This window comes from Mesocricetus auratus, unplaced genomic scaffold (assembly GCF_017639785.1).
Source record: "Mesocricetus auratus isolate SY011 unplaced genomic scaffold, BCM_Maur_2.0 Super-Scaffold_2245, whole genome shotgun sequence".
NCBI classification, from domain to species: domain Eukaryota; kingdom Metazoa; phylum Chordata; class Mammalia; order Rodentia; family Cricetidae; genus Mesocricetus; species Mesocricetus auratus.
Window position 1 is genome coordinate 675497 of NW_024429180.1, and position 25072 is coordinate 700568.

General features: G+C 37.0%; 1 protein-coding gene across 1 annotated transcript in view; it reads right to left on the minus strand.

Annotated features, from left to right (window-relative positions):
- Nucleotides 1-25072, minus strand: part of Itgbl1 (integrin subunit beta like 1) — a 216002-nt gene that overhangs the window by 1294 nt on the left and 189636 nt on the right. Inside the window, exons 8-10 of the mRNA XM_005079435.4 lie at nt 17517-17633; nt 5265-5411; nt 425-538 (exon numbers count right to left, since the gene is read on the minus strand). Of these exons, the coding sequence (XP_005079492.1) occupies nt 425-538; nt 5265-5411; nt 17517-17633 (378 nt within the window). The remainder of the gene's footprint in view (nt 1-424; nt 539-5264; nt 5412-17516; nt 17634-25072) is intronic.

Here is a 25072-nt window from a genome sequence, read left to right on the forward strand (position 1 = left end):
GGCCATTACACATTCAAACCTTTTATATACTCAGTTGCTATCTTTCCCACCACACACACATCCATAGGTACACCCAGCTCTTTAAAAATAGCCAATACACCTCCCCAAGACTATGTTAAAATAAAATGATTGTCAAGAGAATTCTGCATTTGTATTTATACCCTTGTGTAAATTCCTAGGGCAGATTAGCTTGTAGAAGCTTCCAATCATGTAATCTGGCTGCATTCGTTTTGCCATCTTCTAGGGAAAATGTTGGTGTGTATTCACAGGTACCCTTTCAGAATTAATACACGTGTGCATTTTTCACTTGGGCTTGTGGAAGCTGCCTTCTCTGGCTACCTAAAGCAATATGTGGCAGATGCCATTTGGATGTATTGGCATCCATGGCACAAAAACAATTAGTGTAAGCAATTCAATACTTCACCTGTACAAATGAGACCGTCGTGCTTGTCGCAGTCTCTGTCATCACAGTCACAAAACTCCCCTGAAATATACCACTCCTCTGCAGAACAAATGCACTTTCCACAATGACAAGAACCTGAAATCACAATGGGTGTTACTGTCACCAGAGAAATAAAGGTTTCCCTCAAGAAGAGAATATCATTGACACACTGACAACAGGCTTCTGATAGCCTGTCTTCTAAAGGTAAAACTTTATTGAACAGCTGCTTTCTCAGAGAAGAGCTTTACTTAACTCAAATACATAAAGGTCATTCAGGAAGGCCTTCATTATAGATCTAGACAGTTGCAATTAGCCTGGAGCTTGGTCGAGTCTGGCTGAAATGTCAATGGAACAGGATGTGGCTCATCCTTAGAGATGATCTTCCCAAAAGGTATTCAAAATAGATGTCTTGGCTTCTTTCTTTTTAAATTGAATTACATTTTAAAGCCCCGCTATCTAAAGGAATCCAACACTAGATTATAGTAAATGAATATTCATTTTGTAATTAAATAATTACTAAATTATTGAGCTCATTATGGCAGAATTATGCTTATGTGATTTTCTTGAAATGAGGACACATTCATATTGAGTGGCAAGGCAAAGTGCTGAAAATGCAAACACAATCCCTCATGTCTGGTTGATGTCTCTGACCTGCCCTTCAGGATTTTATCTATAATCAGGAAGAGTACTAGTGAACCCAAATGGGGTACAGTCGTTTTCCTACCCCTTATCAATTTCCTTTCAGATTACCTTCTATCTCATAAAAAAGAAACTATTTACTTATTAAAATATTTGGGGTAACTGAGAATCTTACTAATGGCATTTTTAAAAGTAAAACCAAGTTTTATGATTTTTTAAAGAAAAGAAATTTCTCTTGGTGTAAATGTCTTTCACCAATCATCTTGAGAAAATGTGAAGCAGTAAAAGTTTTTAATGCAGTTAGCAAAACTCCAAACTCACAAAGAGGAGACTCAGAAGTGTTCTGAGTACTTCTGAAAAAGAGTGTGTGGCAAATGACACTGGTGTTGGGGAAATAGACTGACATAACGCTGTCGTGCATATCATGAAAGAATTCAAGTTAAAGTGTCCCAAGCATTAAGTGCTATGTGAGTTCATGACATGAAAAGGTATATTCATTTTAGGTAAAAGAATCTCCCACAACCAAATTTTGGTCTTTCCTTATCACACATCTCAAGGCAATCAAGTGTCTGAACCAGCTATAAAGTGAGAATTGTACTTATATTTATCTTTACTTGTTTGTCAAGTGCAGCAAAATGTCACTTAGTTTTGACTTGTTTTCCTGAGAGATTGGGTTGACTTGCAGACTATTTAGAGCAATGTATGGAGGTCTTCCATTTGTGTGGAGTTTGCCTAGAATCTTACCTGCTGCTCTAGTGGAAAAGACATAAGGGCCCTTGAATTCTTATCTAGGCAAAGTGTATCCTCGTTTTAGAATTAACTTTTTCCTAAACCTACATATTTTCTCTAAAAATTTCTAGACATGAGAATGTTGGACAATCAATTGGCTATTTAACAAAGAGCTAATGAATTACCTATGTAGGCACTGTACTGTCTATCACAAAGATGTCACCCAAAGGACCATCATTTTTAGTGGCTTATTTCCATAAGAGAAGAAGGATTAAATACTTGAGGAATTAAGTGTTTTTATTTCTTATATAGTGTCTCTTATATCATGAAGTTATTTCCACAATAGAAATAAATGATTTTATATACATATGATATTAATATAATCACACCTAGGATGCCTTTTAGTGTGTACCATAATTCCTAAAAAGTTTACACTTCATCTTCAAACTTATCTCTTGCCTGGAAATGATTCTTATTATTTATTTTGTTTCTGGAATGCTTAGCTGCAAAGAATAGCAAAGTATTTTCCTGAAATGAGCACGCTCAACTAAAGTCAATGTGGTATATGTAGACTGAATATTTGACAAGTAACTTATAACTCCAAATATAGTAGATGTCATAAAATGTTAGAATAAAACTGGGATTTGATTTTGTGTGTTCTATGGAAGCAATCTTTGTGGTCACCATAATCCCAGGTGTGTTGTTTCTCTGTTTGCTGATGATTGGTAGGAAATTCTTCTACTCCCTCCATAAACAGGAACAGCATAGCATGTAGTATTAACACAGTGTATATACTCATTAGAACCTATTATAGAACTTTATTATAGAGAGCTCTGGATGTTTTCATAAATAGCCAATAACAGGGGTGGGATATTCATATCTAGAAAGGGGAAAGCATGAGAAGATTCTGTCTAGCAAGTCTAAACTTACTGAACACCTCAAAGCAAGCAACTGTTCAACTCAGCAAGCTAGGACCCATTCCCATTAGAGGCCCAGCCAAGCTGTAGGCTGCAGCTGGCCCATGTCAGGAACCATAGGGAGATAAACCTGCAACCACAACATCACTAACTCATTAGTTTTCATTCTCCAAAAGGACTCCTAAAAATGTCCCGATTTTCCTTTGTGCTTTTTGCTGGTTTTCATTATTGGGGAAAAAAATTCATCTATTTGTAGAACATTTCAAAGACCTAAGGAGGAGAAAGAAACAAACTTCCTTTGAAGATGACAATGGAATAGCAGAAAGGATGGGGTAATTGCCTCAGACAATGTTCCAAAAACAGTTAAGAGAATTATTTCAACCTGATTCAATCCACCATTTAGCCATCTCTCTGTGGTGACTGCCACAGCAAAAACAACCATATAGTTTCATAAATGAGCAGTTCTTGTCTACAGATGTGACTAACAGTGCATGTGGCAACTAGGACTAGGATAAGCTTGGTCTTGAAAGTAAAACTTTTTCCCATTCTCTTTTCTGATGACACAGAACAGGGGTAGCTGAGAAACAGATGAATGAGTGAGGATATCCTGGACTTACTAATGATTTGGGTGCAGTAGTGTCACTGTGACAGTTTAAGCATACATTTAACGATAATGTTATCTCTGACTAATGGAGTAATTACTTGGATGTAAGGTAATGTTATTAAGGCAAATATATTACTGTGCCACACGGAGCCAAATTAATAAATAAATCTTCAAACCAAGCAACAAAAATAAAGCCCTATAAATTTCACCATTTATTCCGCAAAGGTAGCTAAACTTAGGGGCGACATGGCCACTAAGCACATCTCTCTTGGTCATTTACGAAAACAGTTTCAGTCTGGGGGCAAGGCCCTGTCCCATTACTGACTTTCTTTCTCATACATCAAGCCTGACAAAATGCTGCAACCTGACATCCCAGCAGGCAGTTTTCACTATTGTACTAATGACACCATCTGTTATGAAGGTCACAACAATGTATCTTGTTTTAAATTTTTCTATGGAGTGATTTATTGTCTTGGCTATAAATTTATAAGAAATAAAATGCTATTTCTTCATCGTCTCCTGAAGTGAAGGCTTTATTCACAGCACCTGGCAAATGCATAGTTCAAGCTTGTCCTTTTGGCTGGGGTGGGTCACAAAGTACCACGTCATGCAGTCGGGCCAGTCTCTGGTTCACATCTATCCAATAAGAGGAATAAAAAGGATCTATATACTTTGAGGTCACCAGAGCAACAGTTTTCCTACATGAATTTTAGAAAATTATGTAAGTCAACAAGATTCATCAGAGATACAGAGTGAAAAGATATGAGAAAATGTCCTTTCTCGTTCATCGTGTTGAAATCCCCCTGACTCTCATCGTACGCTGTACTTTCACTTTTGTTCTTGGAGGCCAGGTATGTGACAATTCCCTCCATGAAGACCAGGAAAATCATCCTTATTATTCTTTATAACCAAGATAAGCTAAAATTGAAGTATCTCAGCCACTTTCTTCTATGCCCACAATGATGCCTCCAGCAAGGAGGAGAAAAAGAATTTCAACCACTTGTTGCCCATCATTAATGTGAACCATGAAACTCAAAGTAGAAAGCCTTGGGCAGATTTTACATTCCTCTTTGACTTTAGCCATGGCCAAGCATCCTATCACTGAAGGGTTAAATTCGTAGACATCTAGGTTCTCAAATGTCAGTGACCTCTGATTGTACTCCTACCACCTGAGACAAATAACTGGTAAAGCGTTAAGTAGGGATTTGTGTTTGGGTTTATTGTGAAGAAATACCTTTAGGTCAATATTTAATCAAATTTTGCAATTTTTCTTTTAAAAAGATTTATATCATCTAAAAAATAATGTATGTGTAGGTTCAGTGCCATGCAAGTCAGAAGAGGCTATCTGATCCCCTGGTTTGAGGGTTATAGGCCACCCAATGTGGGTACTAGAAAGTGTTCTTAATTACTGACTGAGACCTCTCCCTAGCCTTCCTCAACTTTTTTTGTCTTTTCTATATGCAAATTGCCTGCCTAGCTGAAAATTCTGAAACTCTAATGAGGACTCAATATGGATATTTATATATTTTAGGGAATAATTTTGCATAAAAGTCAGGTTAGAAAGTAAATGGACTATAACTCACTGCATTTGTAAGTATAGCTTTCTGTGTCCTTATGGAATTTGCAACTGAACATGACTCAGCAAAAGACTACTTATGATAAGGTTCTAAACATAAATATATAAAAATTCACACCCATGTTTTTATAAATATGAAGTCTTCTTTTGGTAAAGCATTTGTGAAAATTTAGGAAGCTTTCCCCTTTTTGCACAGACAAAAAGGAGCATAGCACCTTAGTTCCCATGCCTCTGATGTTGATGCTCAGGTCTCAGGGTTCACTCCAGCTGAATGGCTTTTCTCAGGCAAAGTTCATTCTGGAGGGACTGGTTGCTACCTGTTGTTCTAGCAGACCCAGCTCCAGCAGCGATACTCACCCTTCCCTGAGCACAATGTGCCATCTGCCGACTCGCACAAACTCTTACTTTGTTCTTCTGTCATGTTACACTTCCTTGGGTGTTGGCAGAGCTTGCCAAACCATCCTTTCTCACAAACACAACGACCACAGGAGCATGTGCCATGGCCTGTGAAACAGTCATAGGACAAGGATGAGGGGAATATGTGACTAAATAGTCAGAAAGTTCAGTTTATAAGAGAGTGTGAATTATAGGGTCTCATCTTCCCATCAGACATGCTTTCCTTACACACACAGACACTCTGACACGCCCTTGTTTAAAGCAGTGTCCCGACAGAGATATTGATTAGGGTGACATATTTGGATGTGGTAATGGAGATAAGCTTTTGAGCAGGAAATCTTGAGATTATATAAAATGGAATTATGAATCACTTCTGGATATTGGTCCTTTCTCATTTGCATATCTATCAGCAGGTTGTGTTGGTGCCATTCTTCATTGTGCACGCCATGACACATTTGAAGGCAAGTCATGTCATCTCTGCTTGTGGCATTCATTAATTGCTCTCCAATGGCTTACTAATGAAAACAAAAGGTATTCCTAATGATTTACCATCTTACATTCCTCTTCATGAATAAGAAAAGATAGAGCACAAACATCCGTGCCTTTTATTGATGTATAACAGCTAAAAATTGCACAAGGCTTGTTTTCACATTTGACCTTTTGTTCTTGGGGGTTTTGTTGTTGTTTGTTTGTTTCTGATCTCTATTCCTGGTTTTCGAGATATTTATACTTTAATAAGAAACACTGTGCTTGTGACAGTTATACAGGGGTATATAGTCCTGTTTATCTGTGTGTAAACAGCCATCTATTAAACTTCTGAATTTTCCAATTTAGCTTACTTCTATCTAGTACTTTGTTTCTTTCCCAGTAGTCACACTTTCTTACAGCCAGATTTCTCTGACTCAGTTATTTGCCTAGAAGCGATTTCTCACATATCCATTATGAACAGAATATGTTGCCAGGAACCAGAGCATAGGAAATGAAGGAGGATAAGTGCAGTAATCCTGGTGTGTCCCAAGGGCATGTATCATTGTCATCTATACTGATCAGGGCTTCTGGTGCTGTGGCCACAATTCTTTCTTAATCGTGTTTTCTGTGAGACTCATCTTTGCACATGGAAAGGTTAATGGACAAGACTCTTTTGTTGAGAATTTATTATTATGATTAAATTAACATGACCACCCATGAATGCAGGCAGTGATTTTTCCATAACATCACAACCTGGAAGTTAACAGAAAGGTATTGAGAGACCAATTTAAAATAAATATGAACAATGACATCTATTCTGAGAAGCTTTTCCTCATGCGTTGAATGCTCCGTTGTCAAACCCCGAGAAGACAGATGATGTCACCACCTTGCAGAAAGGAAGCTGAACATCTGAAGGTTATGCTACTATAATTTAAGTTGCATTTCAAATCCTGTAGTCCAGCCAGTCATTACCAGAACTTGGCTCTAGTTCCTCTGATTTCAAGGTCCACACAGATATCATGTCAGCACAGCACCTTTCTCTTTAGGAAAGGAACTGCCTATTGACACTTTCATAGAAAGAAAAAAAAGTCACGTCCACACCTGTAAACACACCAAACCACGTCTACAAGTTCACTGGCAAGGCAAGATGACACTACATGTGCCTTTTTAACTTCTGCGTCATTTGCAGGCTTGTACTTGGCTCTTTCTCCTTTTAAGTCTCACTGCAACTAGTTTACTCTTGTTCTCTGATAATCTACCTAGGTTTTACCCTCATGCTTGCTTTTGTGAACTAACAGACAGCCGCTACTACAGAGCAAACACGTTCCAAAACTATGGAAACAACGGAGATATCACCCCAAGGTGTTGTGGGTTATTTGTACACTGTGAACAGGCGTTGATGTGGTTGGTCTAATAGAAAGCTAGATGGCCAATAACTAATCAGGATGAGGTTAGACAAGACTTCTGAGAACACAGGGGACTCTCAGGAAAAGAAAGGCAGAGATGCCAGACGACTCAGAGCAGTTCAGACATGCTATACTTAAGAGAGGTAACTGTCTACGCCATACCTCCCTGAATCATCTGAAGAGAGGTAACCAAGTCACTTTGAAGAACGTAGATTAAAATCATGGGTTAATTAACTTATAAGAACTAGTTAGAAAGAAAAACCTAAGCTAAGAAGTCTCCATGTTTTTATTTGTAGGCTGGCAGTCTCCATGAGAAAGCTGATTACATATGGTGTCCCACATGCAGGCTCAAATATCCAAACATAAGGGTCTGACAAAGCTAAAAAAAAAAAAAGTGTCCTGGACAAGGAGCCAGATGTGGCTTCCTAGTCCCATGGTCTCTCAAGCTGACCAATGTTCACAGCATATAAAGTGTGGTTTCCAGCCATTGCCTTTGGGCCTGAGCCAGCCTCCAAGGCCATCTCCTAAGAAAAACCAGGCAGTGGATGGACTGGTCCTTTAAGGATTGCTCATGTGGTCAGAGAACACTGCAGACATGCAGAAAGCCAGGACCAGACACCAAAAAAGAAAATTCTCTAAAAAGTCAGTATGCTTAAAAGTGGTTTAGGTGCTAAAAAGGAAAAGAAAATGGATATAGACAATCATAGGAAAAATAGTTTAAAAATAAGAAAGTCTTTAAAGGGAGAATAAAGTAATATGAAGAAAATAAGCCACCTAACGATGGAAAATATTTTAGCATAGGGAGTTTGTACGTTGTTTGGTGCTTTGTTAATTTTGAATTTTTGAATACTAATGAGCAGAGAATAACAGGTGCTGAGGGACAGTGGATTGTGGAAGGTGCTGCTGAATTAAACCAACCTGTACACTTTGGGCTTCAGAATGGAAGCTGGTGTATTGCGTTGGGGAAAGGGTTGTGGTTTTGTTTCAACTGGAAACAAAAAGCTGTGGATTCCTTCAAAGTTAATTGAGATCAGATCTAACAAGGGGAGATCTCCTGGGGACCATGGGTACAGACATGAGGGAAAAAGCCAGGAAAGACAAGAGAGATGATGTGCATGCTGACTTCTCTGCATTGGAAACAGCTCGTGAAGACTCTGACTACAGAATCCTCATGACACACTAATATGGCATGGATAGACGCCTGGTTATACAGTCCAAATAGACTTACAAATTTGACAAACAACTTTTACCTGCTCAAACAGAAAATCGTCTTTAGCTGATCTGTGCAGCCTGCACATTCCATACTTGTGTTAATGCTGAACATTCCATGCAGTTATATATGTTATCTTTAAAATTTCATGCGTTTTCAGGAACAAAGGATCTTACACGAATAAAGACAAGTACTCCAGGTGATTCAGTTTCCCAAAATGCCTCTGTTGCAGTTTCTTCAAAAGTATGCATCGAGAACAACCTTCAAATCTGATAGTTGAGATGGAGTAGCTTCACAGACTGCTCCAGGGCAAGATGTCAGATAAGCTCTATATTTTCCCATCACATAGAGATTAAACAAAAAAATAATACAGCTATCACTCCCAGGACTTGACCATTATCCCAATTTTCTGAGTCCTTTAAATATGCTATCACACCCAGACAACAGGAAGCAATCTAGAGATCATTATGTCCACATTTCAAAGACAAAAATGGGGACATGTTGCAGGATATTAGATTGCAGTGTGTGAAGATAATGCCACTGTGATTGAGTTAATAAGGAGCTGAGTGGGCAATTGTTAGGCAGGAAAAGGTTGGCAGAACTTTCAAAGACAAAGAGAACCTGAGAAGAAAAATGTTGGAGACATCAGCAGACTTGGAGCATATCAAAAAGGCCATACTGCTATGTGGAAGGATTTGGCAATAGGGTGGGAGGGAGGGGGGGAAGTGGAGTGCGGGAAGAGGGGAGGGAGAGGGAACTGGGATTGACATGTAAAACAAGCTATTTAAAATTAAAATAAAAAATGATAAAAAAAGGCCATACTGAAGAAAGGTAACTGAGCCACATTGCAGAACATAGATCAAAATGTGGGTTAATTAAGTTATAAGAACTAGTTAGAAAAAAGCCTAAGCTAATAAAAAGTATCCATGTCATTATTTGTGGGCTGGCAGTCTGGACAAGAAAACTTAGTAGACCCCATTGTCATTCTTTAATCATCTTTACTTATCTAGCTATAGTCTTCCTTGATAGTTAATCAGACCATGGGATTTCTGTGTCTGTGTCTATTTGTCTCTATCTTTCTCTTCGCTCTTTCTCTTTTTCTCTGTCTCTGTCTCTGTCTCTGTCTCTGTCTCTCTCTCTCTCTCGTGTGTGTGTGTGTGTGTGTGTGTGTGTGTGTGTGTGTGTGCGTGTGTGTTCCTTGAGTTCAAATCCAATGCCTGTGCATACTTTTCAGCATTTTACTCTATCCTGGGCTACATTTCAAGCCTTCCTTTGAAAGTTCTATAAAATTTTGATTCTTACTTTGCATGGAAATCTCTACTGTTGAGGGAGGCATTCGGCTATTGATTAGGATATCACTGAGAAAAGGTCAATGGCTCCTCACAGAGAAAAATATAATATGAAATTTATATGGAAGAAAAAAGGACCATATTTGCCATTTATTAGCTTTTTATCACATCATTTCACAAAGTAAAATTGGCAACTATACCATAAAATCATCAAAATTCATTGGCATTTAAATTTTGATTTGTCATTTATATGCAACTTCCCTTTAGTTAAATTAATCAATTTTGAAAGCGTATTCTTCATGTGACTATAATTCAGTCATCAATTCAAGAAATGCCTGTACTTGGTATTATACTCTCAATTTGGAATATAGTGGAATAAAGCAAGTATTGGCCCTATTTTCATGGCATTTACAGTCTACTAGAGGTAAACGCAAGTCACAGCAAAATGCACACTTGAATTATGGGAACTTAAAGAGGCTATTACTGTAGTTAGTAGTGAGAACAGGGCAAACAAGGGTGCTCAGAGATGTATTTAGCAAAACCAGGCATGAGAAGAAGCCAGGCAGTCAATGTTCTAGGAACAGAGCCTAGAAATCCTTGGGACAAGAAGGAGCTGGGCATGTTTCAAGCAGTGAAGGCCAACTATTTGAAGAAAAATGACTAAACGATTAATCAAATAGGAATGAAGTTCCTAGTAAGTTGTTTATTTTTGGTAAAGATTTTAATCTTTCCTGGGAGGAATGGGAAAATTACAAAGACATTAGGCCAGATGAGGTGGCATAATTAACAACTTGCAACTTCACTTAAGTAAGTGAGTGGGGTTGGATATATTGGGTCATGTGAGTTTGGAGAATGTGGGAGGGTACTGATGATCAAGTCTAAGTGGAAATGAGGAGAAAAAGCTCTTTGATTTCTGTCATTTTCCCAGAAGACACATCCAACAGATCTCACACAGTTGTCAGAGTGTTCCTATATATGCATTATTTACAGTGTCAACTGACCTATATAGCTATTGAGTACTTGTCCTATGTCTAAAAAATATTGAGAAACTCTTCTTTTTCCCTGGAAGATGGACACATTAAAGGCTGTCTATGAGAATGAGAATAAGACTCATGCTTTGAGAACAAGACAGAGCACAAGTAAAGACAGAAAAGTTTTAGGACATGGGTGGGACTCTGACACCTACCTCCCATCCATTTGTGGCATGCCACCATACAGGATTTTAGGGTCAGAATCTTTGACTAAGCACAGTCCCCAGTGATATGTGATTTTAAGATGTCAGTGGTGACAGTACCCTAAATGCTATGCTGTTCTTTTTCCTCAGAATAAGAATCCAGCCATTCCTGGCATTGCTGAATCTGTAATTGTGGACTGTATGATTTCCTTCAAATTGCAGCCATGAGCTGGAGAAGTCCCAGAAGAATTGGGAACTGATTGTGTAATTAAGAGGTTGTTCTTCATTATCCTTTCGTGCTTCTTAAATTGGACCCCTGGGTAGCTATTCTAGGAGCAAGGGGTGATTTAAAAAAAAAAAAAAGCAGTCTGTTTCTCATTCTCACCCTGTGTATAGGGCATGTAGGAGGGAAGCCCCTGATTAAGCTTATACTCACTAAAATAATTAAACACATCTGAACCAGAAATTGAATATATTCTCTTTATGAAATCTGAAAATTATGCATTGCTGAAAATGAACAAATCTTAGGAACTACCAGTCAGACAAAACATTTTTTAAGGAGTGACATTTATCAGTTATATCCATTCTATTTGTTAAAAAATGTTTAGAGAAAATTTAAATAACCTGTATGTTGATGGAATGACTCAGACAAGCTAATTAAATGAAGAAAGGTCCTACCTCACATTGATTTTCTTTTTGCCATCATTGTGACTCTTTCTGAGCTTTCAATTTTAGTTTAATCAAAGCTGAACCGTTGAAAATTATGAAATTAGTTGCATTCACCTTTGAGTACAATTGATAAATTATCTTAACCTGTCAAAGTGGGTTTCATCATCTTTAGTTTTATTGTTAGGAGGGTGAATTCACATTGTTGGTTCTTAGTTTTTATGTGCTTGCTGATTAGGTAGACACGTGGATGTTTGGGATTTACATATTTGCTGGCTAATATTCTTAAACAGTCCCTGCTTTTGAGATTGAAGATGTATTTAGTTCTCTGGCCAAACCCTGAATATGCAGAGTTGTAGACTAAATGTCAAGGTGAACCCATGTATCTGTCTGGTGGTAAAATGAATAGTCGAAACTCAATTTTTTAAATTTATTCTATGTGCCTAACCTAGAAGAATAGTGTCCATATATTTCATACTTAGTATCAGCATGGGGCACTAACTTCCTGGTTATCTTTAATTCTCAGCTTGATACAGTGTTTAGTCAACTGAGAAGGGAGTCACAATTAAGGGACTCTCCATATCCATGTGTGTGGAGGTTGTCTTGAATGTTAATTGATGTGAGAGATACCAGCTGTGAATTAATGAAGTTTGACATACTGGAAAATTTGAACTTTCACTAACCATATTACCAAAATATTTCAATGGGGCTAATGGATGTAGATTTGAAAAGACTTCACCCTCTTAAAGGAAACCTGGAAAGAAATACAATAAAATGTCATCAGATATTATTTTTGGTGATATTTTATCACTGAGCTTCATTTTGTCTTTTGCTGTGTTCTTTAGTTAAGTGTTTCAAAGAAAAGTGCTCATTTAAAAATAATTTTTCATATCCATTATTTGTTAGAAAGAATTTAATCATGAAATCTGCAGGCAACAGATGGAACTGAAATAAGTTTTAAGGGTAAGGTAACCCAAGATCAGAAAGATAAATACTATGCTTTATTTTCTCCTTTATCTTGTTAGCTTCTAACGTTTATATAAACATATTTTTGTGAGTGTGGGTATAGGCTCAGAAACAACTAGGAAGGTATGCCCAAGTGGGGTAAGATGATATTTAGGGAATAATTTGGGAAGAATAAAATGACACATTTGATTTAGTCTAAAGTCTAATTTGTTAGATATTAGGATTGCTACCCCTGAATGTAGATGTCAGTTTGGAGGTCTGGTTAATCTATGGGGCCTCTTGTAGTGGATCAGTATTTATCCCTAGTATATGAATGGATTTTGGGAGCCCACTCCACATAGAGGGATGCTCTCTCAGCTTAGATACACTGGGGAGGGCCTAGGACTGCTCCAAATGATATGACAGACTTTGAAGATCCCCTCATGGAAGGTCTCACCCTCCCTAGGGAGCAAAAAGGGATGCTATAGGGTGTCTGTGGGGAGCAGGGGAGTAGAAGAGGAAGAGGCAACTGGGATTAACTTGTAAAACAGGCTTGTTACTAATTTAAATTTAAAACAGGAAAATACAAATAAAAAAATGACACGTGTGAAGTAGGAAAAAGAGGTGGAAGTAAGAACACAGAGGGTGAAAGGATGAAACAGAAGGGACCAAAATGAAATATGAATGAAAATGCTTTAAGATATTTTGCTACTTTGCATGCTGGTTAAGGTAATGAATGAAAACAATAAAAACATCCTTTTCTCCACACACAAAAAATCTGGTATCAGGCTGGAGAGTTGTCTCAGAGGTTAAGAACACTGGCTCCTTTTCCAGACGTCCTGAGTTCAATTCCCAGCAACTACATGGTGGCTCACAACCATCTGTAATGAGATCTGGTGCCCTCTTCTAGAGTACAGGCATAGGTGGAGGCAGGATGTTGTATACATAATAAATAGATAGATAAATAAATAAATCTTTTTTAGAAAAGCAGTATCTAAGCAATGTATAATAAATAGAGGCAAAACACTTTTCTCTTTTTAAATAACAACTGACTATAGAGCTCCAAACAAAGCTTTCCCAAGGACAGGCTCAAAGTCAACTAAGAATGAGTTCAAATTTCAATACAATGCAGCTAGAAGGATAGATAGCTGAACAGTTAAGAGCACTCACTGCTCTTCAGAAGACCTAGGTTTGGTTCATGGAACCCGTGTCAAGCTCATAACCACCTGCAAATCTGGCCCCACATGATCTGATACGCTCTTCTGGCAGCTGTGGGTACCAACATGCATATGGTGCACATGCATATCCTTAGGCATTCTCTCGTATACATAAAATAAACTGAATAAATATTATTAGAAGACACAAAAAATGAAATCTTTCCTCAAAATGAAAACCAATTTTAATCTCTATGATTTTGCTTAGCCTTCTCAAACCTAGATGCTTTCATATAAGACACCCCACATCCAAACACTAGCTGTTAGAAATCCAATCCAAGCCTACCCTAACTCAGAGAATTCTATGCTATAAAATTAGGAAAAGCTTTCATTTTCTCTCTAAATTATCTGTGTCCCTCTGAACTTCTAATTTATTTGAAGGATGTTCTTTTATGCTGTTTGAAAATAACATGAATTGGGGGAGAGATGATAGGAGAAAAGAGATGAAGGGAGTTTGATTACATCCATACTCACAACACTCCACTGAGTTATGTGTCCTGTGAAAGCATTGCACACAGAAGAAAAGTAAAACAGTTTCCCGAAGATGGTTATTTGGAAGCAGATATGGTGACATTTTTTCAGAGAAATTGGAGCAAATAATTAGCAGAATACAGGTAAAGGGGCTGAATACTGATAGATCCCAGTTTCTCCATCCCAATTGATCTCCATGAAGAACCAATATTTTCAATGGAGACAACCGGCCAATGCATAAGCTTCTCCTCCTTCTAAAATTGCAAAGTACTCACTGAAGGAACTCAAATCTCACTCTATGATTCATTAAACATAGGCTTTAGGTGACCCCTCAAAGAAATCATGCTTGTTGTTAGCTATGAAAAGCATTTGAATTTGTGACTTATGAACTGCTTGCTGAACTGTAACTTTATTGCTAAAATTGCTTCAGGTTTAAACATCTTCCACAGTGGAGGGTCTCTTGTTTTTTAAGAATAGTTGAGAAATGGAAGAAAACCCTGATATTAAAACAGTCAAGGCTTGTGTAATCTCCTCCATACAGCAATAGTCAGAAAATAGAGAAATCAAAACCATAGCACTTTTATTCATCACTTTAATAGAATCACAGTGTAAGATTAGTGCAAAGATCAGTAGGAAGCACCATTCATACCCAGTGGCACATAAAATGAAGACTAGCTGATTGTCATTAATCTCTAGGCTTGTGTTTTCAGATTCTCTTATTTCTAAATTTATTTACAACTCCAATCTCACTATTCATGGAGTTATGTGTACATGTATGTGAAACAGTGGAAAACACTGCAGTTCAGATTCATATTCCTGGCTGGGGTTAAAAAAAGTCATGTTTCCTTCGTCCTTAGCTTTCAAATCCTACACAAGCACCTGGTCACTCCAATGACACATTTTGTTCTTTGCTGTTGTTCCCATTTTGATGATTCAAAGAGTGTCTGACACTGTATTGAAAAGCTTTCTTGTAATCCAGAGTAAAAGAAGGCCATGATACATCTTATAAAAAAATTTACATGTTACATGAGGTTTGATCAGACATGATCAGGTCTTGAGTTCAATATTAATTAATCAATTATATTCAAAATGATGCATGCTTGAAAAAATATGCATTGAGCCATCACTGAAAATATTTTGGTCAAAAGCAAGACTCTAACCCTGCATTTATCTTGGGTCCAATGACTCTGCATTTGCTAGTTCAATGTTCCAGGATGGTCTTCTATAACATAAGTGCCACAAATACAAGTGACTGATTATATATTGTCTTTTATTGTTGGGGAATATTATTATACAGACATCATGGATGACTAGTAAGTTATATGTACTGTTTCTGGATCTTTATTCTTACTTATAATGTGACAATACAGGAACTGTCCCTAAGTGAGCAATAAAACTCAGTGATGTGTATACAGATATGGTATATACTTGCCATGGAGGAAGGGCTGTTACAGTTAATCAGGCTCTGAATCATGAACTGGACTGCTCATAGGTGAGAGAGGAAGAGGCAGAGTAAAGCAGGCATTGTTACCTATTTAAACCACATTTAAATTTCTCAAGACATCATTTAAACATCAAAGTAAATTTTAGCAATAAAAACATAATATTTTCAAGAGGAGCTTCTAGTTGAATCTACATGTAATTCTAATCACACAGGGTTTTTTATTTTTACGCAATTGCCTTTCCTTTCCTAATAAACCTTTCCGTTCTCTTTACCTTTTATGACTAATAACAGGCCAAACTAATAATCAGAACATTATTCCTACAGATCTTTTACAAAAAATTATAAGCTTTGGGCCAACTCCACTTCTCTGAGCACATGAAAGGATTTCTGCTCTTGTTCACACATGAACATTTTACTAATTTTGGGTCATGGAAGTCTGTTCTCTCAGAGACAGAGTCAGCTTTGTGTAGACGAACAATACAGGAGGGTGTTCATGTGTAATCATCAGAAATTTTCAAGCAAACCCCTTCCATGGGATGTCTCATGTGACAGGTAGTCTGTTTTAATCTTTGATAAAGATGTCCATGGAGGAAAAGTACACAATTTAATGTACACAGAGATTTAATAGGTTTCTACCAAATCAAACACTTCCAATAAATCTCTAAATTATGCCAGTAAACATTGGATGCTAGAGAGGAAAGAACAACAAACAATACCAGGCCGTTATGAGAAGATTCCTCCCTGCAGGCACTGTCCCTAACTGAGCAACAAGACTAAGGTAATACAAATTGAAAGGTACATATGAGACTTTCCAGATACCAGCTAAGCTTCATGTATTATATAGTAACACAATAACAAAAAAATCTCCTTAGATAATTATGGCAACTAGCAACTAATTAGTAAACTAGCAACTAATTAGTGAATTAATATTAATCTAACCTAAAATCAATATGGCAATACGGAAACACTTTGATGCCACTCCGGGGACTACACAGTGTAAGGAAAGATCTGTGAACTGACAGTAGAGGTTCAAGTCATGGTCAGTCACTTGTGAGTTAATGGGTGCCAACCATCAACTGCCCTCCATTTCCCACCATTAAAATGAAGAAAGCATAAATTCCTTTTTAGGGTAACTTCCATGATTACAGCACAAGAAACTACCAGAAACAGTGGTTACTTCCAAGAGCATTCCCCCATGGTTCAAATTGTAAGTGACACAGAGTTTACTACAGAGCAAAGAACACAGGAAGGTAGAATGATAGAGAGATAGACTGAGAAGACATCTGGCAGATGATGGTCAACAGGTACAAGCAACATCAGTCTTGTTAACATGAAGTATTTCAAGGCAGACAGAACTAGAATAATTCAGATACATATTCCCTCTCTTTGATGATGCTAATGTGAACATTCCATCTCTCAGACATTCATCTTCTCATTTTACTTTACAGACTACCATTACTTTTCTTATTCTTTACCTGGATAATTAATGATTTTTCACTGGGGGTGGCTTTTGGGATCCATAAAGCAAGGCAAAAAAATAAAACACTGAATTTCTATCTCTTATAAATTCTGTAGTTGAACTTGAACTATAATCTTACAGTTTCCTCCCCAAGTTTCTGGGTGACACTGCTTTCCTCCATCAGTGTTTCTGAGGGATCAAATGTCAACTTGCATGGAAACCTTTTGCCTACCACCAACTGTCATAGAACATAGAAACTGATTTAGATTAGACAATCTCTTCACATAATCCTCAAGGCAAGAGTTCTTGCTTATGAAAGTGGTAATAAAGCTATGGTGCTTTAAGGTGTAACAGTATATTCTTTAACTACTTTTGAACACCAATTTTGAATGGCATAAACAATGAAAAATGGCAGGCAAAACAATCCACATGCAGAGAGGATATAAGGCTGACAGATTGGTTACCACCTCCACAGACCACACCCTCCAGGTCTTCACAGCGCCGGTCATCACACTCGCAGGTCTTGCCGTACACCCTGCTGTCCCCTGGAGGGTAACAAGTGCATCTGCCACATTCACATTTGCCTGCAAGTTATCCAAAGAGAGCAGGGTTAGGAGAGTTGCCTCAAAAGGACCTTCAGAGAAACAAGCATGTTTAAAACTCAAATCTCCTGAAGCATCTAGCGAATGCTTTCCCCACATTCTCTGCAGTATGCTGAAGATCAAACACAAACGCTAAGAAACCTGAGAGTGGAAAGGACAGTGGCTGGCTCAGATGTTGGCCACACTCGTTAGGCTACTTTTGTTTAATTTAACCCTGAGGGATAATTCCATGATGGGAATTATTTAATACTTAGTGTAGTCTGATTATACTTCAAATTAAATGATTAAAAATGATTGCAACGAAGCATCAATATAATATACACAAAATATTCATATATGGTCAGTAAATATTTCACTTAACTTAATATAATTTGCATTCTTTTTAATGCAATTCTTTTAATTAGATATGAAATTTCACATGAGAAAAAAATAATCATGGGTACATTTTTGCTTGCTAATTTAGTGATTATTTGTGGTCAGTTCCCTAGCTCATGAAACTCATTTAATATGGAACAAACATCAAAACATATGACCTTCAAAGTTAACCTAAAATCTCAAAGTACAAATATGTTAGAGGATGAGTTTGATTCATGCTTAGGGAAGACCTCGGCTAGTGAAATGATAATTGCCATCATTATTTCTTCAGTTTGCCTAGATGCCAAACACTGATTCCTTTTATTGTCCCATTTTTATAGTACCACACATTGACTAGTACATTATGTTCACTTGACAAGACAAGAAATTGAGATATCATAGGGGTTAAGTAGTTGTTCATGGTGAACCAAATAGTTAAGATTAGAATCAAAATTCACATCCAGTCTCTCTAACATTAAATCTTATACGCCCACCTATTAAGTTATGTTTTATCTTAATATAACATCATGAAACCACATGAGAAGAAACTTCCTTTTGTCTGAGAAATCAGACCGGTTAGCCAAAAATTCATCTGGGTGACAGTGCTTCAAGACATCTGTTACTCCCAGTCATTAACCCAATAATCATAATTACACACCCACTGACATGATCCTATGATGCTTCAGGACTGGCTCTGTAATGATTTTGCTGCACTTGTATCTTGTTAAAGAAATTTGGCATTGGTGATGATGGGGGAAGAAAAATTAGTATTTAGAGTCATATAGTCTCAGATTTGAAATTACAGATGATCTAATACAGTGATTCAATCTTTCTGGCAGGAGTGATGGGGCCAGCATCCCCTTAGAATATTGTGAATAATGAGATGCTTTTGATCCAGTATGTTTTCTGGCTTCCAAACAACTCATATTTCTACTTGAGGATAGCTCCAAATTCAGCAGCAGAGAATGGTCTCTTCCTGAATGACAGTCTTTCTTTTAGGCCTTTGGTGGCCAGATTAGTGACACAGAAATCTTCTTGCTAGAGTTCTGATTCTCAAGGATGAAAACAAAGCTTCAGGCTCCTAGGAAAAGGTCAGTACAGCATAGCACAGCACACAATACCAGCAATTTGTATCATGGCTGTTACTACCTTCCTGGGCTTCCAAGGAGAATGATAATCCAAGTTAATTCTGACCCTGAACTCTTTATAAAGTATCTTTTGTCCATTAGTGAAGCACATAGTCAATGGTGACGGTACACTGAATACACAGATATCACGAGTGTGCCTTATTTTTTCTTACTCTTGTACTTTCTGCCATCTCCTTTGTAGACAGAAGTCAGTGAAAACCTGAGCTCTCTATGAAACCATCTTCTCATTCATGCTTAGTTACATGGCAGAATTTCTCACTGTCTCTTGTTTGTTATCACGTCACTACTAAAGCACTGAGTAGAACTTTATATTAGAAAATGAGTGCCTATATCCTATCAAAACAGTGAGATCTTCCAAATCCAATCTACCAGTGAGTTTTTGATTCTGTTGGGAATTAGGAGAGGTTTCAGCTACTGAAGTGGACAGGCAATGATATGTCAATTTATTGTCTTAAATGAAAAAGAAGTTGAACCAGGTGGTGGTGGTGCATACCTGTAATCACAGCACTCAGGAGGCAGAGGAAGGCAGATCTCTGTGAGTTTGCAGTCAGCCTGGTCTACAGAGTGATTTCCAGGACAGCCAGAGCTGTTACACAGAGAAACATTGTCTCAAAAACCAAAAAAAAGGACAAAAAATGAAGTTGAATTTCATCTACTTTTAAAAAAGAAATTATATAATCTTACATATTGTTCTAATTTTTTGAAATTATGAATGTGGTTTCACAAGCTACTATAAAAGGAGACTGATAGAATACATATCAATGCTAATAAGTGCTGTTTTGTGATATACTGCCAATGAAAATCAATATAGTAAAATTAAGTTAAATAAATGAAAATCAATAGTTGGTTTCATAAGACAATTCAGAAGACAAAAACCTAAATGATATGAAATTAGTTCAGCCAACATGATCAGTATTATTCAATAAAAATTTATCTAAAATATATTCTATAGCAATTTGGCCTACCTACTCATTAAATATAGGTAACACAGATAGTTGTTAAACCAAAAAGCCAGTGCAATGATACTTTCTATAAAAGACAGAGATTGAATGCTGGATTGTCTACAAGGCCATTATTGGGAACTTCTCTCTTCTGTATTTTCTCAAATAACACCTCATCCTCTATATTCTAAAACTATCTTAATTGATTGAAATGCTCCAACACATAATGAACCTAGACCTAGCCCCTATGAACAAACTGTTTCATTCCTTGATAAAACAATAATTCCATTGGTGTTATAAAACAATCCACTCAAAGTAAAGGATATCCTAAGTCATATTTAATAAGTAGTGTTGGGGAAGTCCTGTTATTTGCCTGTTATTTGTCAATAAAGTACTGTTGAGCCTATAGGAACCAAGATAGGAGGTACTAGGAGTCCAGGAGAACTCTGGGAAGGAGAAACACAGAGAGTCAAGATGTAATGCCATGGGGGTAGGAGCCCGGAACCATTCTCTGGTAAGAAACATACTTAGATTAACAATTATGGGGTAATTACTTAAGTCAGAGCTAGCCAGTAAGAAACAAGCAAGGCCAACAGCTTCATAATTAATACAGCGTCTTGTGTGTTATTTGGGAACTACAATGTGGCAGAGCCCAGGCGGCTGGCGGGGGATAAACCAAAGCGGCTAGCAAGAAAAAGCTTCTCTTAACAGAATGGTTGTCAGGAGCGGGATCAAATTTCCACGCAAAACAACGAAAGCTTTAAAGGAATTTTAGAAACAGAAGAACAGAGAGAAGCACAGATTTTGGTAGCAGCCTTTTTCTCAGGTGTGCTCTGTTTTGCTAGCGACAAGCCGATATTCACGTGGCTCGCTTATTGGAGTCTTCCTGACTTGGCATAAAAAAAAAAACCCAGCATGGTTGTTTTAAGAGACTCTGCTAACGATTAAAAGGTGTGTACATACAGCTGGAAGTGGCAGCTTTTGCTGGAGGTCAGCATGGACTGAGGCGGTAAGCTGGAATCACGCTTACGCCCGCCATCTTGAAACGGCAGTTTAAAACAGCCGCGGTTTTACAGATAAGACACGTGACCAGAAAAACATAAAGATTTACAGTAAAGTCAGACTTGGATAAAGGAAAGCCTCTAAAGGTTTACAGTCTGTTTAAAAATATACGTGACATTGAGAGAGAAAATGAAACGGCAAAGTGGTATATAAATACAAAAGCCGGCGTTGTGGTGGCGCACGATGGTAGGATTTACTCCAGAGGCAGAGGCAGGCAGATTTCCAAAGAGAAACCTTGTCTCAGAGAAAAATAAATAAAAGTAAAATAAATAAAGTAATGATAGATAAATAAATAAGCCACGTAAAGATGGAAAATACACAGAGAGTCTGGATACTGTACGCTATTGTGTTTTTCAGTTTTTTCATTGCTAAGGAAGGAACAAATGCTAAAGTACACTTGATTATAAATGCTGCTGAATTAATTCAACTTATATCTTTTGAAAATGCCTTGACTTCAAAATTTAAGTATAAGGATATGTTACTCGGAAAAGGAGTTTTAGTTTATGTTTCCACAGAAAATGAAAAGTTGAGGATTCCTTCCAGGCTTCTGTGGCTTGACGAACCAAGACCCCCCAGAAGCAGTGGACCAGGTGTTCCAACAATTGAAACAGCTAAGATGATGCAGTTTTACAGACCCTGAAAATACGGACTTATACAGGTTTCTGAGTTTTGTCATGATCCCCATGGTATGAACAGCGCCCCCTTCCAGCAGGAAGCAGTTTGGAATGAACGACGTCCCAATTCCCATCTTGTTTATAAATCTTTGTTTTCATTTAAATGGGATTGTTTATAATTGGTTAATGATCACAACCAATCTCCTTTTAATGGTAAAAAGGGGGAATTATGGTATGGGTATTGTTTTTCATTTATTGATACAAATTCAAGGTCAATTTTGTGATGTGTATATTTCTCCTCTTGATTAGTATTGTGCTTATACTGATCTTTTAAAACGTAATGCATAATTGAATACAGACTATAGATAGTTACTTATAATAGAATTTATAGTTAGGTAAGTTAGGTTTTCTAGATATATAGAGATGTATTTAAGATAGACAGTCTTCAAACCTCTCAAAGACCTTCAGAAAATGGCATTTAAAATGGTTTAGGGTTTTTCTTGACAATGAGAAATATCTGCTCCTGGAAGCACCAATTACGTCTGAGAGGAAAATGGGCATCGAAGAAACTCGTTATGGAGTTTACTTTCAACATGGCAAGATTAGCCATTTGGGCACGAAACTGCTCTTGCCTAGACTGACTGTTGCTGTATAAACTGGACATGCAGGACCCACAGGAAAGTGACTGCTAAACTCAGTCTTACAGGGTTCCTGCTTCATGGAAGAGTCTACGAGACTTTCTGCAGGACAGAAAAATGACTAACAGATTGCTGATGCAGATGGACAGTTTAAAATTTCCTGCTTTGCTGAGAAGTCTTCCAGACACATTGTGGCCTATGGGCTGAAGATGGATGCCCCAACGTTACAGAGGAACTTCGGGTGACTGTCCAGGCAGTAAGATACCTCTGTCAATCCTAGTGTTTATATATTATCCTTCTGTGGTCTTTGATGGAGTTGAAGACAGATAGTTATAATTATAGTTTTCCTTAGTGATGATAAAAGATGAGCTAAATATAGAACTTTGGACTCACACGGATGGGATGGATGATATTTTCTTTAAATCTTGCTAAAATATTGTAACTATGTTCTTACTTGATAACTGTTGTGTTATATATAATTTGACTATGTTAAAGTTAAGACCTTTCTTTTTGTTTAAACAGAAAAGAGGAGATGTTGGGGAAGTCCTGTTATTTGCCTGTTATTTGTCAATAAAGTACTGTTGAGCCTATAGGAACCAAGATAGGAGGTACTAGGAGTTCAGGAGAACTCTGGGAAGGAGAAACACAGAGAGTCAAGATGTAATGCCATGGGGGTAGGAGCCCGGAACCATTCTCTGGTAAGAAACATACTTAGATTAACAATTATGGGGTAATTACTTAAGTCAGAGCTAGCCAGTAAGAAACAAGCAAGGCCAACAGCTTCATAATTAATACAGCGTCTTGTGTGTTATTTGGGAACTACAATGCGGCAGAGCCCAGGCGGCTGGCGGGGGATAAACCAAAGCGGCTAGCAAGAAAAAGCTTCTCTTAACAAAGTAGTAGTCAAAATAAGACACAGATGTGCGCTTGTTATAGCTATTATTATGAATAGTGCAAATGAACAAAAATAAGACAATATCAAATAGAAAAAGAGGCAATGTTATTATTACCATGGTATAATTTATATGAAAAATAAAAATTACACTTGCATTAAAATAATGAAATGCAAGGTAAAGACACATACTAAACAAGTAAGTTTTTGCATTCCAACAGTAACCCAAACTAATAAAATAGAAATTGCCTTATATACAAGAATATTAACAACACAAAATGAGTTTAAACTGTATTACTGCATAGATTCATCTTAAAGGCCCTGAGAAATTTATCACTTTATATAGGACATATTTTGTTACCAAATTGGAAGGAAACATTTTTCATGAATATGCTAATTTAATGTGGTGTCAACTGAAATGTGATGAATTTGTTTAAACATAAAATTATTCTCAAGTTAATAGTCAGATATACTATGAAACAAAATAAACATCTGTGTGAGCATGCATGTACTTTTTGGAAAGGGTAAGTAGAGTAGTCTCCTATCAGACAAAGTTATATCATAAGAAATGGTCAAAAGATTGTAACCTAATTAAATGCAATGTCCCAATACCATAGCAAATAAACTGTTAATAGTGGACAATTAAGAAAAGAAGGAGAAAAAGTAAACAAAATACATTGCTTTAATGATAATAGTTGCTTTATACTACGAATAAAATTGGAAAATTCTAAGACTATAAGAAAAATAAATATCTCATCAGTTCTGCTCAAATTCATACCGGAAAACTTTGATAAAGTTCAAATCACACATAAAACCACACACACTTATAGGGGAAGAATTCAACACCCCACTCTCAACACTAGAAGGGACCACCAGACAGAAACTTAACAAAGAAACAAAGGAAGTACTAGAAGTTATGACCTAATTGATTTAACAGACCTATAGAACATTCCATCCAAACACAAAAGAATATATCCTCTTTTCAGTGACACATGGAATCATCTCTAAAATTGAACACATACTTGGCAACATAACAAACTTCAACAGGTACAAAAATTTGGAATAAACCCCTTTATTTTATCAGGTCACCATGCTTTAAAGTTAGGATTCAACTATACAAATTTCAGAAACCTGAAAACTCGTGGAAATAGAACAATGAGCAATTTTACCATTTGCAGATCAAGAAAGAAGTAAAAAAAGAAATTAAAGACTTCCTAGAATTCAATGAGAATGAAGACATAACATACCCAAACTTATGGAACACATTGAAATCAGTGCTAAGAGGAAAGTTCATAGCACTATGTGCCCACATGAAGAAACTAGAGAATAGTCACATTAGAGAATTAACAGCACAACTGAAAGCTCTAGAACACAAAGAGGAATCTCAGCCTGGAGGAATAGACAGCAGGAAATAATCAAATTGAGGACTGAAATCAATAAAGTAGGAAAACAATACAAAGAATCAATTAAATCAAGAACAGATAAGCAATTTAAATAGACCTATAACTCCTAATGAAATATAAATGGAAATAGTCATCAAAAGACTCCCAACCAAAAAAAGTCCAGGTCCAGATGACCTCACTGAAAAATTCTAACAGAAATTCAAAGAACAACTTATATCATTTCTCCTCAAAGTTTTCCTCACAATAGAAACAGGATCTTTGCCAAACTCTTTTTATGAGACTTGAGTAACCTTGATAACCAAGTCACACAAAGACATAGCTAAGAAAGAGAACTTCAGACCAATATCCCTCATGAACACTGATGTAAAA